This window comes from Aquila chrysaetos, unplaced genomic scaffold (genome assembly GCF_900496995.4).
Source record: "Aquila chrysaetos chrysaetos unplaced genomic scaffold, bAquChr1.4, whole genome shotgun sequence".
Lineage (NCBI taxonomy): Eukaryota > Metazoa > Chordata > Aves > Accipitriformes > Accipitridae > Aquila > Aquila chrysaetos.
Window position 1 is genome coordinate 1 of NW_024470393.1, and position 11342 is coordinate 11342.

General features: G+C 62.7%; 1 protein-coding gene across 1 annotated transcript; it reads left to right on the top strand.

Annotated features, from left to right (window-relative positions):
• Positions 1 to 16: 16 nt before the first annotated feature.
• Positions 17 to 11329, top strand: LOC115338239 (metabotropic glutamate receptor 6-like; the record flags this gene model as incomplete). The annotated part of the gene is made up of 8 exons (XM_030006740.2): positions 17 to 171; positions 1665 to 1819; positions 2047 to 2205; positions 2641 to 2838; positions 5183 to 5319; positions 6265 to 6809; positions 8540 to 8930; positions 11095 to 11329. Coding segments are annotated over 8 exons (1890 nt in total), but the record flags the coding sequence as incomplete, so codon positions are not given.
• Positions 11330 to 11342: the final 13 nt, after the last annotated feature.

Sequence of the window (11342 nt, forward strand, 5' to 3'; positions counted from 1 at the left end):
GCTACTGGTCGCTCATTTGACGTCACCCGCACCGGTGGAGCCCCCACAGGTTGTGCTGGGGGCACTGCGGGCGGTTCCTGGGCCAGTTCCTGGTTTATACTGGTCCGTACTGGTTTATACTGGTCTCACCGGATGTCATCCTCGTTGGCGAAGAGGACGACACCGCGGGCGGTCGACGTCTCCATCAGGCGCCCAATCACCTTGGCGAACTCCCCCGGGCGCGGCTCCCGCGGGATCTTGATGGACTGGGCGATGCACAGGCCCCCTACACCAGTACAAACCAGTACGGACCAGTACCCCCACCACCACCCGGTAGACCCCAGTTAGGCACTGGTGGCGGCGAAGGGGGCAACGCCTTCCCTGCTCCTCCGCTGAGCCCTCCCTCCCAGTATAACCCAGTGCCTCCCAGTATAACCCAGTGCCTCCCAGTATAACCCAGTGCCTCCCAGTATCTTCCAGTACAGCCCAGTGCCCCTCCCAGTACCTCCCAGCACAGCCCAGTCCCTCCCTGGCCTCACATGAAGATGTGAACACCTTTCCCACCAGAGTTTCTGTCACATATGAGGGCGGATCCCTCCCTCCCAGTCCCTCCCAGTATATCCCAGTCCCTCCCAGTATATCCCAGCCCCTCCCAGTTCCTCTCCCAGTCCCTCCCAGTCTACCCCACTGCCTTCCTAGTCTCAAACCACGGCACGTTCCCCTCTCCCGCTCGATTTTCTGGCACGTCCGAGGGAGGATCCCTCCCTCCCAGTCCCTCCCAGTATATCCCAGTCCCTCCCAGTATATCCCAGCCCCTCCCAGTATATCCCAGCCCCTCCCAGTTCCTCTCCCAGTCCCTCCCAGTCTACCCCACTGCCTTCCTAGTCTCAAACCACGGCACCTTCCCCTCTCCCGCTCGATTTTCTGGCACGTCCGAGGGCGGATCCCTCCCTCCCAGTCCCTCCCAGTATATCCCAGTCCCTCCCAGTATATCCCAGCCCCTCCCAGTTCCTCTCCCAGTCCCTCCCAGTCTACCCCACTGCCTTCCTAGTCTCAAACCACGGCACCTTCCCCTCTCCCGCTCGATTTTCTGGCACGTCCGAGGGCGGATCCCTCCCTCCCAGTCCCCCCAGTATATCCCAGTCCCTCCCAGTATATCCCAGCCCCTCCCAGTATATCCCAGCCCCTCCCAGTTCCTCTCCCAGTACCTCCCAGCACAGCCCAGTCCCTCCCTGGCCTCACATGAAGATGTGAACACCTTTCCCCACCCCCCATTATACGCCAATAACCCCCAGTATAGACCAGTAAGGGCCAGTATGGACCAGTACACACCAGTATAGACCAGGAGCTGGCCCAGGAACTGCCCCCAGCACAACCCACAGTGGCTTCACCAGTGTGGGTGGCATCAAATGAGTGACCAGTAACCCCCAGTATAGACTGATATAAACCAGTATAGCCCAGTAGCCCCCCCCAGTATAAACCAGTATAAAGCAGGCAGCACCAGTAACTCAGCCAGTCTGCCCCCCAGTCCCTCGCAATAGACCCCCCCAGTGCCATCCCAGTAGCTCCAGTCACTTCCCAGTCCCCCCCAGTCCATTCCAGTCATCCCCCCATCCCTCCCAGTCCCTCCCAGTCCCCCCCCCAGTGCTCCCAGTAACCCCCCCTCTCTCCCCCCCCCCCCGCAGGCGGGTGCTGGAGGCGGCGGCCCTGGCCAACCTCTCGGGTCACTTCTCCTGGGTGGGCTCCGACAGTTGGGGGGCCAAGATGGCGCCGGTGCAGGGGCTGGAGGCGGCCGCCCGCGGCGCCATCACCATCCTCCCCAAGCGCGCCTCCGTCCCCGGTGAGTCCTGGCATCTATGGGGCAGTCCCACGGCGCTATGGGGCAGCCCCACAGCCCCCTCGGTGGGGACGGGACGGGATTTGTTTGGCTCGGGATGGGGCGGGGGGGTTGGGCGGGGGGGGAGCGTTTGAGGAGGGTCCCGTCACCATCTTGCTTATCTGGCAATGGCGTGCCCCACGGCGTGCCCCACGGCGTGCCCCACGGCGCTATGGGGTGCCCCCCTGCAGGCTTCGACGAGTACTTCACCTCCCGCTCGCTGGAGAACAACCGCCGCAACCTCTGGTTCCACGAGTTCTGGGAGGACGATTTCAACTGCCGCCTGCCCCACAGCGAGCCCCACGGCGAGCCCCACGGCGGCCCCGGCTCACCCGTCCGCAAGTGCACAGGTAACCTCCTTCTGCCCCGTGGCGTGCCCCACCGTGTGCCCCATTGAGCCCCGGGCTCTGCCCCATAGCACCCCGCAGTGTGCCCCACGGCACCCCCGGCTGCCCCACGGCGTCTGGCTCTGCCCCATGGCTGCGATGGGAGGCGGTCTGTGCTGACCCCCATGCGTGGGTCACTCATGGGAACCTGAGCCCCGTGTACGAGGCACCCCTACATGCCCACCCCCCACTTGTGGGGCAGCCATGGGTCCCAGACCCATAAGTGTGGGGCAGAGCCTTCCCACTCAACCCCTCCCCACGTCACGGGGCACCCTCATACCTACTCCCCACCCCATGGGGCAAGCCTTCCCCCCCCCCCCCCCCAATACGATGGGTACCACTGGGTGCCCCCCAACTTCTGGGGCAGCCGTGGGTCCCTGACCCCCAAGTGTGGGGCAGGCCGGGAGCGGATTGGTCGGGACTCGCCTTATGAGCAGGAGGGGAAGGTGCAGTTTGTCATCGACGCGGTGCTGGCCATGGCCCACGGCCTCCACAGCCTCCTGGGGGAGGCCTGTCCGGGGGGGGGGCTCTGCGCTCGCATGGACCCCCCTGACGGCCGCCGCCTCCTCGCCCACATCCGCCGTGTCGCCTTTAATGGTACTGGGAGGCACTGGGAGGTGTTGGGAGGGGAATGGGGGACGCTAGGAGGGAGCTGGGGGCTGCTGAGAGGAGGCTGCGGGGGGGCTGGGGGCACTGGAGACCGTACTGGGATATATTGGGGAGCGCTGGAAGGCACTGGGGTGTACTGGGAGGCACTGGGAGGTGTTGGGAGGGAGCTGGGGGGTGCTGAGAGGAGGCTGGGGGGCACTGGGGGGGGGGGCTGGGGGGCACCGGAGACCATACTGGGATATATTGGGGAGCACTGGAAGGCACTGGGGTGTACTGGGAGGCACTGGGAGGTGTTGGGAGGGAGCTGGGGGCTGCTGAGAGGAGGCTGCGGGGGGGCTGGGGGCACTGGAGACCATACTGGGATATATTGGGGAGCACTGGAAGGCACTGGGGTGTAGTGGGAGGCACTGGGAGGTGTTGGGAGGGAGCTGGGGGGGTGCTGAGAGGAGGCTGGGGGGCACTGGGGGGGGGCTGGGGGGCACCGGAGACCATACTGGGATATATTGGGGAGCACTGGAAGGCACTGGGGTGTAGTGGGAGGCACTGGGAGGTGTTGGGAGGGAGCTGGGGGGTGCTGAGAGGAGGCTGGGGGGCACTGGGGGGGGGGCTGGGGGGCACCGGAGACCATACTGGGATATATTGGGGAGCACTGGAAGGCACTGGGGTGTACTGGGAGGCACTGGGAGGTGTTGGGAGGGAGCTGGGGGCTGCTGAGAGGAGGCTGCGGGGGGGCTGGGGGCACTGGAGACCATACTGGGATATATTGGGGGAGCACTGGAAGGCACTGGGGTGTAGTGGGAGGCACTGGGAGGTGTTGGGAGGGAGCTGGGGGGTGCTGAGAGGAGGCTGGGGGGCACTGGGGGGGGGCTGGGGGGCACCGGGGGGGCTGGGGGGCACCGGAGACCATACTGGGATATATTGGGGAGCACTGGAAGGCACTGGGGTGTAGTGGGAGGCACTGGGAGGTGTTGGGAGGGAGCTGGGGGGTGCTGAGAGGAGGCTGGGGGGCACTGGGGGGGGGGCTGGGGGGCACCGGAGACCATACTGGGATATATTGGGGGGCCCTGGAAGGCACTGGGGTGTACTGGGAGGCACTGGGAGGTGTTGGGAGGGAGCTGGGGGGTGCTGAGAGGAGGCTGGGGGGCACTGGGGAGGGGGCTGGGGGGCACCAGAGACCATACTGGGATATATTGGGGAGCACTGGAAGGCACTGGGGTGTACTGGGAGGCACTGGGAGGTGTTGGGAGGGAGCTGGGGGGTGCTGAGAGGAGGCTGGGGGGCACCGGAGACCATACTGGGATATATTGGGGAGCACTGGAAGGCACTGGGGTGTACTGGGAGGCACTGGGAGGTGTTGGGAGGGAGCTGGGGGGTGCTGAGAGGAGGCTGGGGGGCACTGGGGGGGGGCTGGGGGGCACCGGAGACCATACTGGGATATATTGGGGAGCACTGGAAGGCACTGGGGTGTACTGGGAGGCACTGGGAGGTGTTGGGAGGGAGCTGGGGGCTGCTGAGAGGAGGCTGCGGGGGGGCTGGGGGCACTGGAGACCATACTGGGATATATTGGGGAGCACTGGAAGGCACTGGGGTGTACTGGGAGGCACTGGGAGGTGTTGGGAGGGAGCTGGGGGGTGCTGAGAGGAGGCTGGGGGGCACTGGGGGGGGCTGGGGGGCACCGGAGACCATACTGGGATATATTGGGGAGCACTGGAAGGCACTGGGGTGTACTGGGAGGCACTGGGAGGTGTTGGGAGGGAGCTGGGGGGTGCTGAGAGGAGGCTGGGGGGCACTGGGTGGGGGCTGGGGGGCACCGGAGACCATACTGGGATATATTGGGGAGCACTGGAAGGCACTGGGGTGTACTGGGAGGCACTGGGAGGTGTTGGGAGGGAGCTGGGGGGTGCTGAGAGGAGGCTGGGGGGCACTGGGGGGGGGGCTGGGGGGCACCGGAGACCATACTGGGATATATTGGGGGGCCCTGGAAGGCACTGGGGTGTACTGGGAGGCACTGGGAGGTGTTGGGAGGGAGCTGGGGGACACTGGAGACTATACTGGGATGTGCTGGGAGGGGGCTGAGGGTGACTGAGGGAGGTGCTGGGAGGGACTGGTGGATTACTGGGAGGAACTGGGAGGCAATGGAGAGCATACTGGGAGGCACTGGAGGCCTTACTGGGATATACTGGGAGCACTGGCTTGCCCTATAGCGGGGGGATGCCGGTGCTGGGGGGGGAGTGTCGCGGGGCCTTACTGCATAGTGGGCAGTGGGCGTTACTGGCTTTTACTGGCTTGTAGTGGGTTTTAGTGGTATTTACTGGTTCTTACTGGTGCGCAGGCAGCGCGGGGACGCCGGTGACCTTCAACGAGAACGGGGACGCCCCGGGGCGCTACGACATCTTCCAGTTCCAGGGCGGCAACGGCAGCGGCACCTACCGGGCCGTGGGGCAGTGGGTGCAGGGGCTGCGCCTGCGGGTGGGTGCCGGGCCCGCCCCTCCCCCCACCTGGGCCCCCCCTGGGTGACCCCTCCCCCCTCGCGGTCAGCTGGGTGCCCACCGTGGTCAACTGGTGGAACCTCAATGGTCAACTGGGTGCCCACCGTGGTCAACTGGTGGAACCTCAATAGTCAACTGGGTCCCCACCATGGTCAACTGGTGGAACCTCAATGGTCAACTGGGTGCCCACTGTGGTCAACTGGTAGAACCTCAATAGTCAACTGGGTGCCCACCATGGTCAACTGGTGGAACCTCAATAGTCAACTGGGTCGCCACCATGGTCCATGGTCAACTGGTAGAACCTCAATGGTGAACTGGGTCCCCACCATGGTCAACTGGTGGAACCTCAATAGTCAACTGGGTGCCCACCATGGTCAACTGGGTCCCCCAACTGTCAACTGGTAGAACCCCAATAGTCAACTGGGTCCCCCAATGGTCAACTGGGTGCCCACCATGGTCAACTGGGTCCTCCAACGGTCAATTGGTAGAACCTCAATAGTCAACTGGGTCCCCACCATGGTCAACTGGTGGAACCTCAATAGTCAACTGGGTGCCCACCATGGTCAACTGGTGGAACCTCAATAGTCAACTGGGTGCCCCCATGGTCAACTGGTGGAACCTCAATGGTCAACTGGGTCCCCCAACTGTCAACTGGTAGAACCTCAATAGTCAACTGGGTGCCCACCATGGTCAACTGGGTCCCCCAACTGTCAACTGGTAGAACCTTAATGGTCAACTGGGTCCCCCAACGGTCAACTGGTGGACCCTCAATAGTCAACTGGGCGCCCACCACGGCCAACCGGGTCCCACCACGGCCAACCGGATCTCCTCGGTGGTGGTTCTCCGGCGCGCCTGGGTCTTCTCGCTGGGTGGGGAGGGGCACGGGCAGGCGGGTCTTCTCCTCACCTCTCCTCTCTCCCCATAGGCCGAGGAGATGGACTGGGGGGCCAACACCACGGCCCCTCCCCCGTCGGTGTGCAGCCTCCCCTGCGGGCCAGGAGAAAGGAAGAAACCGGTGAAAGGCGTCCCCTGCTGCTGGCACTGCGAGCTCTGCGGCGGTTACCGGTACCGCGCCGACCCCCTCACCTGCCTGCCCTGCCCCGCCCACCTCCGCCCCACCCCCAACCGCACCGCCTGCCGCCCCACCCCCGTCCTCCGCCTCCGCTGGGGCGATCCGTTGGCCGCCGTCCCGTTGGCTTTGGCCACCTTGGGTTTGACGGCCACGGCGGTCGTCCTGGTCACCTTCGTCAAACATCACGAGACGCCCATCGTTAAGGCCTCGGGGCGGGAGCTGAGTTACGTCCTGTTGGCCGGCATCGCTTTGGTTTACGCCATCACCTTCATCATGGTGGCCGAACCCGGCGTGGGCGTCTGCGCCCTCCGGCGCCTCTTCTTGGGCTTGGGGATGAGCCTCACCTACGCCGCGCTCCTCACCAAAACCAACAGGATCTACAGGATCTTCGAGCAGGGGTGAGGCGCCGGGGCGGGGGGAGACCCACAGGTCCAGCTTGGGGGGGGGGTCGGGAGTCCCGGTTGGGGGTCAGGAGTCCAGGTTGGGGGTCAGGAGTCCAGGTTGGGGGTCAGAAGATGGCTTGGGGGGGGTCAGGAGAGACGTAGGATGGAGTTCCACCTATGCCATGTTCCTCGCCGAGCCCAACCACGTCTACCGCGTCTTCAAGAAAGGTGAGTTATGGGGTGGACCAAGAGCTCTGGAGGCCCCACGTGTCCAGGTTGGGGGTCAGGAGTCTGACTTGGGGGTCAGGAGTCTGAGTTGGGGGTCAGGAGTTTGACTTGGGGGTCAGGAGGACGTAGGATGGAGTTCCACCTATGCCATGTTCCTCACCGAGCCCAACCACGTCTACCGCGTCTTCAAGAAAGGTGAGTTACGGGGTGGACGAAGAGTTCTGGAGGACCCACATGTCCAGGTTGGGGGTCAGGAGTCTGAGTTGGGGGTCAGGAGTCTGAGTTGGGGGTCAGGAGTTTGACTTGGGGGTCAGGAGGACGTAGGATGGAGTTCCACCTATGCCATGTTCCTCGCCGAGCCCAACCACGTCTACCGCGTCTACAAGAAAGGTGAGTTCCGGGGCGGACCAAGAGTTCTGGAGGACCCACGTGTCCAGGTTGGGGGTCAGGAGTCTGAGTTGGGGGTCAGGAGTTTGACTTGGGGGTCAGGAGTTTGACTTGGGGGTCAGGAGGACGTAGGATGGAGTTCCACCTATGCCATGTTCCTCACCGAGCCCAACCACGTCTACCGCGTCTTCAGGAAAGGTGAGTTATGGGGCGGACCAAGAGTTCTGGAGGCCCCACGTGTCCAGGTTGGGGGTCAGGAGTCTGAGTTGGGGGTCAGGAGTTTGACTTGGGGGTCAGGAGTTTGACTTGGGGGTCAGGAGTTTGGTTTGGGGGTCAGGAGGACGTAGGATGGAGTTCCACCTATGCCATGTTCCTCACCGAGCCCAACCACGTCTACCGCGTCTTCAAGAAAGGTGAGTTACGGGGCGGACCAAGAGTTCTGGAGGACCCACGTGTCCAGGTTGGGGGTCAGGAGTCTGAGTTGGGGGTCAGGAGTTTGACTTGGGGGTCAGGAGGACGTAGGATGGAGTTCCACCTATGCCATGTTCCTCACCGAGCCCAACCACGTCTACCGCGTCTTCAGGAAAGGTGAGTTATGGGGCGGACCAAGAGTTCTGGAGGACCCACATGTCCAGGTTGGGGGTCAGGAGTCTGAGTTGGGGGTCAGGAGTTTGACTTGGGGGTCAGGAGTTTGGTTTGGGGGTCAGGAGGACGTAGGATGGAGTTCCACCTATGCCATGTTCCTCGCCGAGCCCAACCACGTCTACCGCGTCTTCAAGAAAGGCGAGTTATGGGGCGGACCAAGAGTTCTGGAGGCCCCACGTGTCCAGGTTGGGGGTCAGGAGCCTGAGTTGGGGGTCAGGAGTTTGGCCTGGGGGTCAGGAGTTTGACTTGGGGGTCAGGAGTTTGACTTGGGGGTCAGGAGTCTGACTTGGGGGTCAGGAGTTTGACTTGGGGGTCAGGAGGACGTAGGATGGAGTTCCACCTCGTTCCTCACGGATCCCGACCACATCTACTGCGTCTTGAAGCTCCATGACTTACGGGTGGGCACCCAAGACTTTGGGAAGGATCGGGGCGGGGGGGGAGCACCCAACCCCCCCCCCAACCCCCTCCCCCTCCATCCAATCAGGCAAACGCTCGGTGACCCCGCCCCGTTTCATCAGCCCCGCCTCCCAACTCTTCATCACCTTCGCCTTGAGCGGTCTTCAACTCTTGGCGTCGGCCCTTTGGCTTCTCCTCCGGCCCCCGCACGCCCTCGTCGACTACGAGATGGGCCGGACGGCGGATCCCGAAGACGCCCGCGGCGTTCTCCGGTGCGACATGGCGGAAGGCGGCACCTTGGCGGGTCTGGCGTACGCGCTTCTCCTCATGGTGACGTGCACCGTCTACGCCGTCAAAGCTCGCGGCGTCCCCGAAGCCTTTAACGAAGCCAAACCCATCGGGTTCGCCATGTACACCACCTGCGTCGTCTGGGTGGCCTTCGGCCCCATCTTCTTCGGCGCCGCCCAGTCGGCCGAGAGGGTGAGGAAGAGGAGGGGGGGGGGGGGGGCGAGGGGGGGTTTAAGGGGGGGGGTTGGGGGGATTTAAGGGGGTTTTGGGGGGACTTAAGCAGTTTTGGGGGATTTAAGAGGGTTTGGGGGGGGGACCTAAGGGGGTTGGAGGGGGGTTTAAGGGGGTTTGGGGGGGGGGTTGGGGGGATTTAAGGGGGTTGGAGGACATTTAAGGGTGTTTTGGGGGGTTTTAGGGGGATTTAAGGGGTTTTGGGGGGATTTAAGGGGGTTGGAGGACATTTAAGGGTGTTTTGAGGGATTTTAGGGGGATTTAAGGGGGTTTGGGGGGATTTAAGGGGGTTTTGGGGGGACTTAAGCAGTTTTGGGGGATTTAAGAGGGTTTGGGGGGGGACTTAAGGGGGTTGGAGGGGGGTTTAAGGGGGTTTTGGGGGGACTTAAGAGGGTTGGAGGGGGGTTTTAGGGGGGTTGGGAGGATTTAAGGGTGTTGGAGGACCTTTAAGGGTGTTTTGGGGGGTTTTAGGGGGATTTAAGGGGGTTTTGGGGGGATTTAAGGGGGTTTTGGAGGTTTAAGGGTGTTTTGGGGGGACTTAAGGGGTTTTGGGGGATTTAAGAGGGTTTTGGGGGGACTTAAGGGGGTTGGAGGGGGGTTTAAGGGGGTGTTGGGGGGTTTTAGGGGGGTTGGGAGGATTTAAGGGGGTTGAGGACCTTTAAGGGTGTTTTGGGGGACTTAAGGGGTTTTGGGGGGACTTAAGGGGGTTGGAGGGGGGTTTAAGGGGGGTTTTGGGGGGTTTTACGGGGTTTGAGGGATTTAAGGGGGTTGGACGACCTTTAAGGGTGTTTTGGGGGGTTTTAGGGGGATTTAAAGGGGTTTGGGGGGATTTAAGGGGGTTGGAGGACCTTTAAGGGTGTTTTGGGGGGTTTTAGGGGGATTTAAGGGGTTTGGGGGGATTTAAGGGGGTTTTGGGGGGACTTAAGCAGTTTTGGGGGATTTAAGAGGGTTTGGGGGGGACTTAAGGGGGTTGGAGGGCGGTTTAAGGGGGTTTTGGGGGGGTGTTGGGGGGATTTAAGGGGGTTGAGGACCTTTAAGGGTGTTTTGGGGGGTTTTAGGGGGATTTAAGGGGGTTTGGGGGGATTTAAGGGGGTTTTGGGGGGACTTAAGCAGTTTTGGGGGATTTTAAGAGGGTTTGGGGGGGGGACCTAAGGGGGTTGGAGGGGGGTTTTAAGGGGGTTTTGGGGGGGGTTGGGGGGATTTAAGGGTGTTTTGGAGGTTTAAGTGTGTTTTGGGGGACTTAAGGGGTTTTGGGGGGACTTAGGGGGGTTGGAGGGGGGTTTAAGGGGGTTTTGGGGGTTTGAGGGATTTAAGGGGGTTTGGGGGGTTTTGGGGGGATTTAAGGGGGTTTTGGAGGTTTAAGGGTGGTTTTGGGGGACTTAAGGGGTTTTGGGGGATTTAAGAGGGTTTTGGGGGGACTTAAGAGGGTTGGAGGAGGGTTTAAGGGGGTTTTGAGGGGTTTGAGGGGGTTTGGGGGATTTAAGGGGGTTGGAGGACCTTTAAGGGTGTTTTGGGGGGTGTTTTAGGGGGATATAAAGGGGTTTGGGGGGGTTTGGGGGGATTTAAGGGGGTTTTGGAGGTTTAAGGGTGTTTTGGGGGGACTTAAGGGGTTTTGGGGGATTTAAGAGGGTTTTGGGGGGACTTAAGGGGGTTGGAGGGGGGTTTAAGGGGGTGTTGGGGGGTTTTAGGGGGGTTGGGAGGATTTAAGGGGGTTGGAGGACCTTTAAGGGTGTTTTGGGGGGTTTTAGGGGGGTTTGGGAGGGTGGGGGGGTTTTGGTGGGGTGGGGGGAGAAGAAGAGGGTTGGGGGGACCCAAAGGGATTTGGGGGGATGGGGGGGATTGGGGGGGGGGGGGTCAAGGGGTTTCAGGGTGGTCAAGGGAGTTGTGGGGGCATTTAAGGGGTTGGGGGGGGTTTCTACGGGGTGGAAGAGCAGGTGGGGGGGGGGTTCAAGGGGGACCCAGAGGGGGAGATCTTGGGGGGGGGGTCAATGGTTTTGGGGGGACATTTTGGGGGGGTTCAAGGGGTTTTGGGGGGGATTTAAGGGGAGGGTTGGGGGTGCCCCAAGGGGTGTTTAGGGCCGCCCCCCCCCCATTTTTGGGGGGGTTACGATCCCCCCCCCCCCAGGTGCACGTGCAGACGGCGACGCTGACGCTCTCCATGAGCCTCTCGGCCTCCGTCCCCCTGGGGCTGCTCTACGCCCCCAAAGTCTACGTCATCCTCCTGCACCCCGAGCGCAACCAGACCCGCCGGCCACGCCCCGACCCCGCCCCATAGCGCCGCCACGCCCTCAGGGCGGGGCAGGGCGGGGCCAACAGCCCCCCTGCCCCGCCCGCTGTTGTAATACAGTCGCGTCTGCAAACAGATGTCTGGGT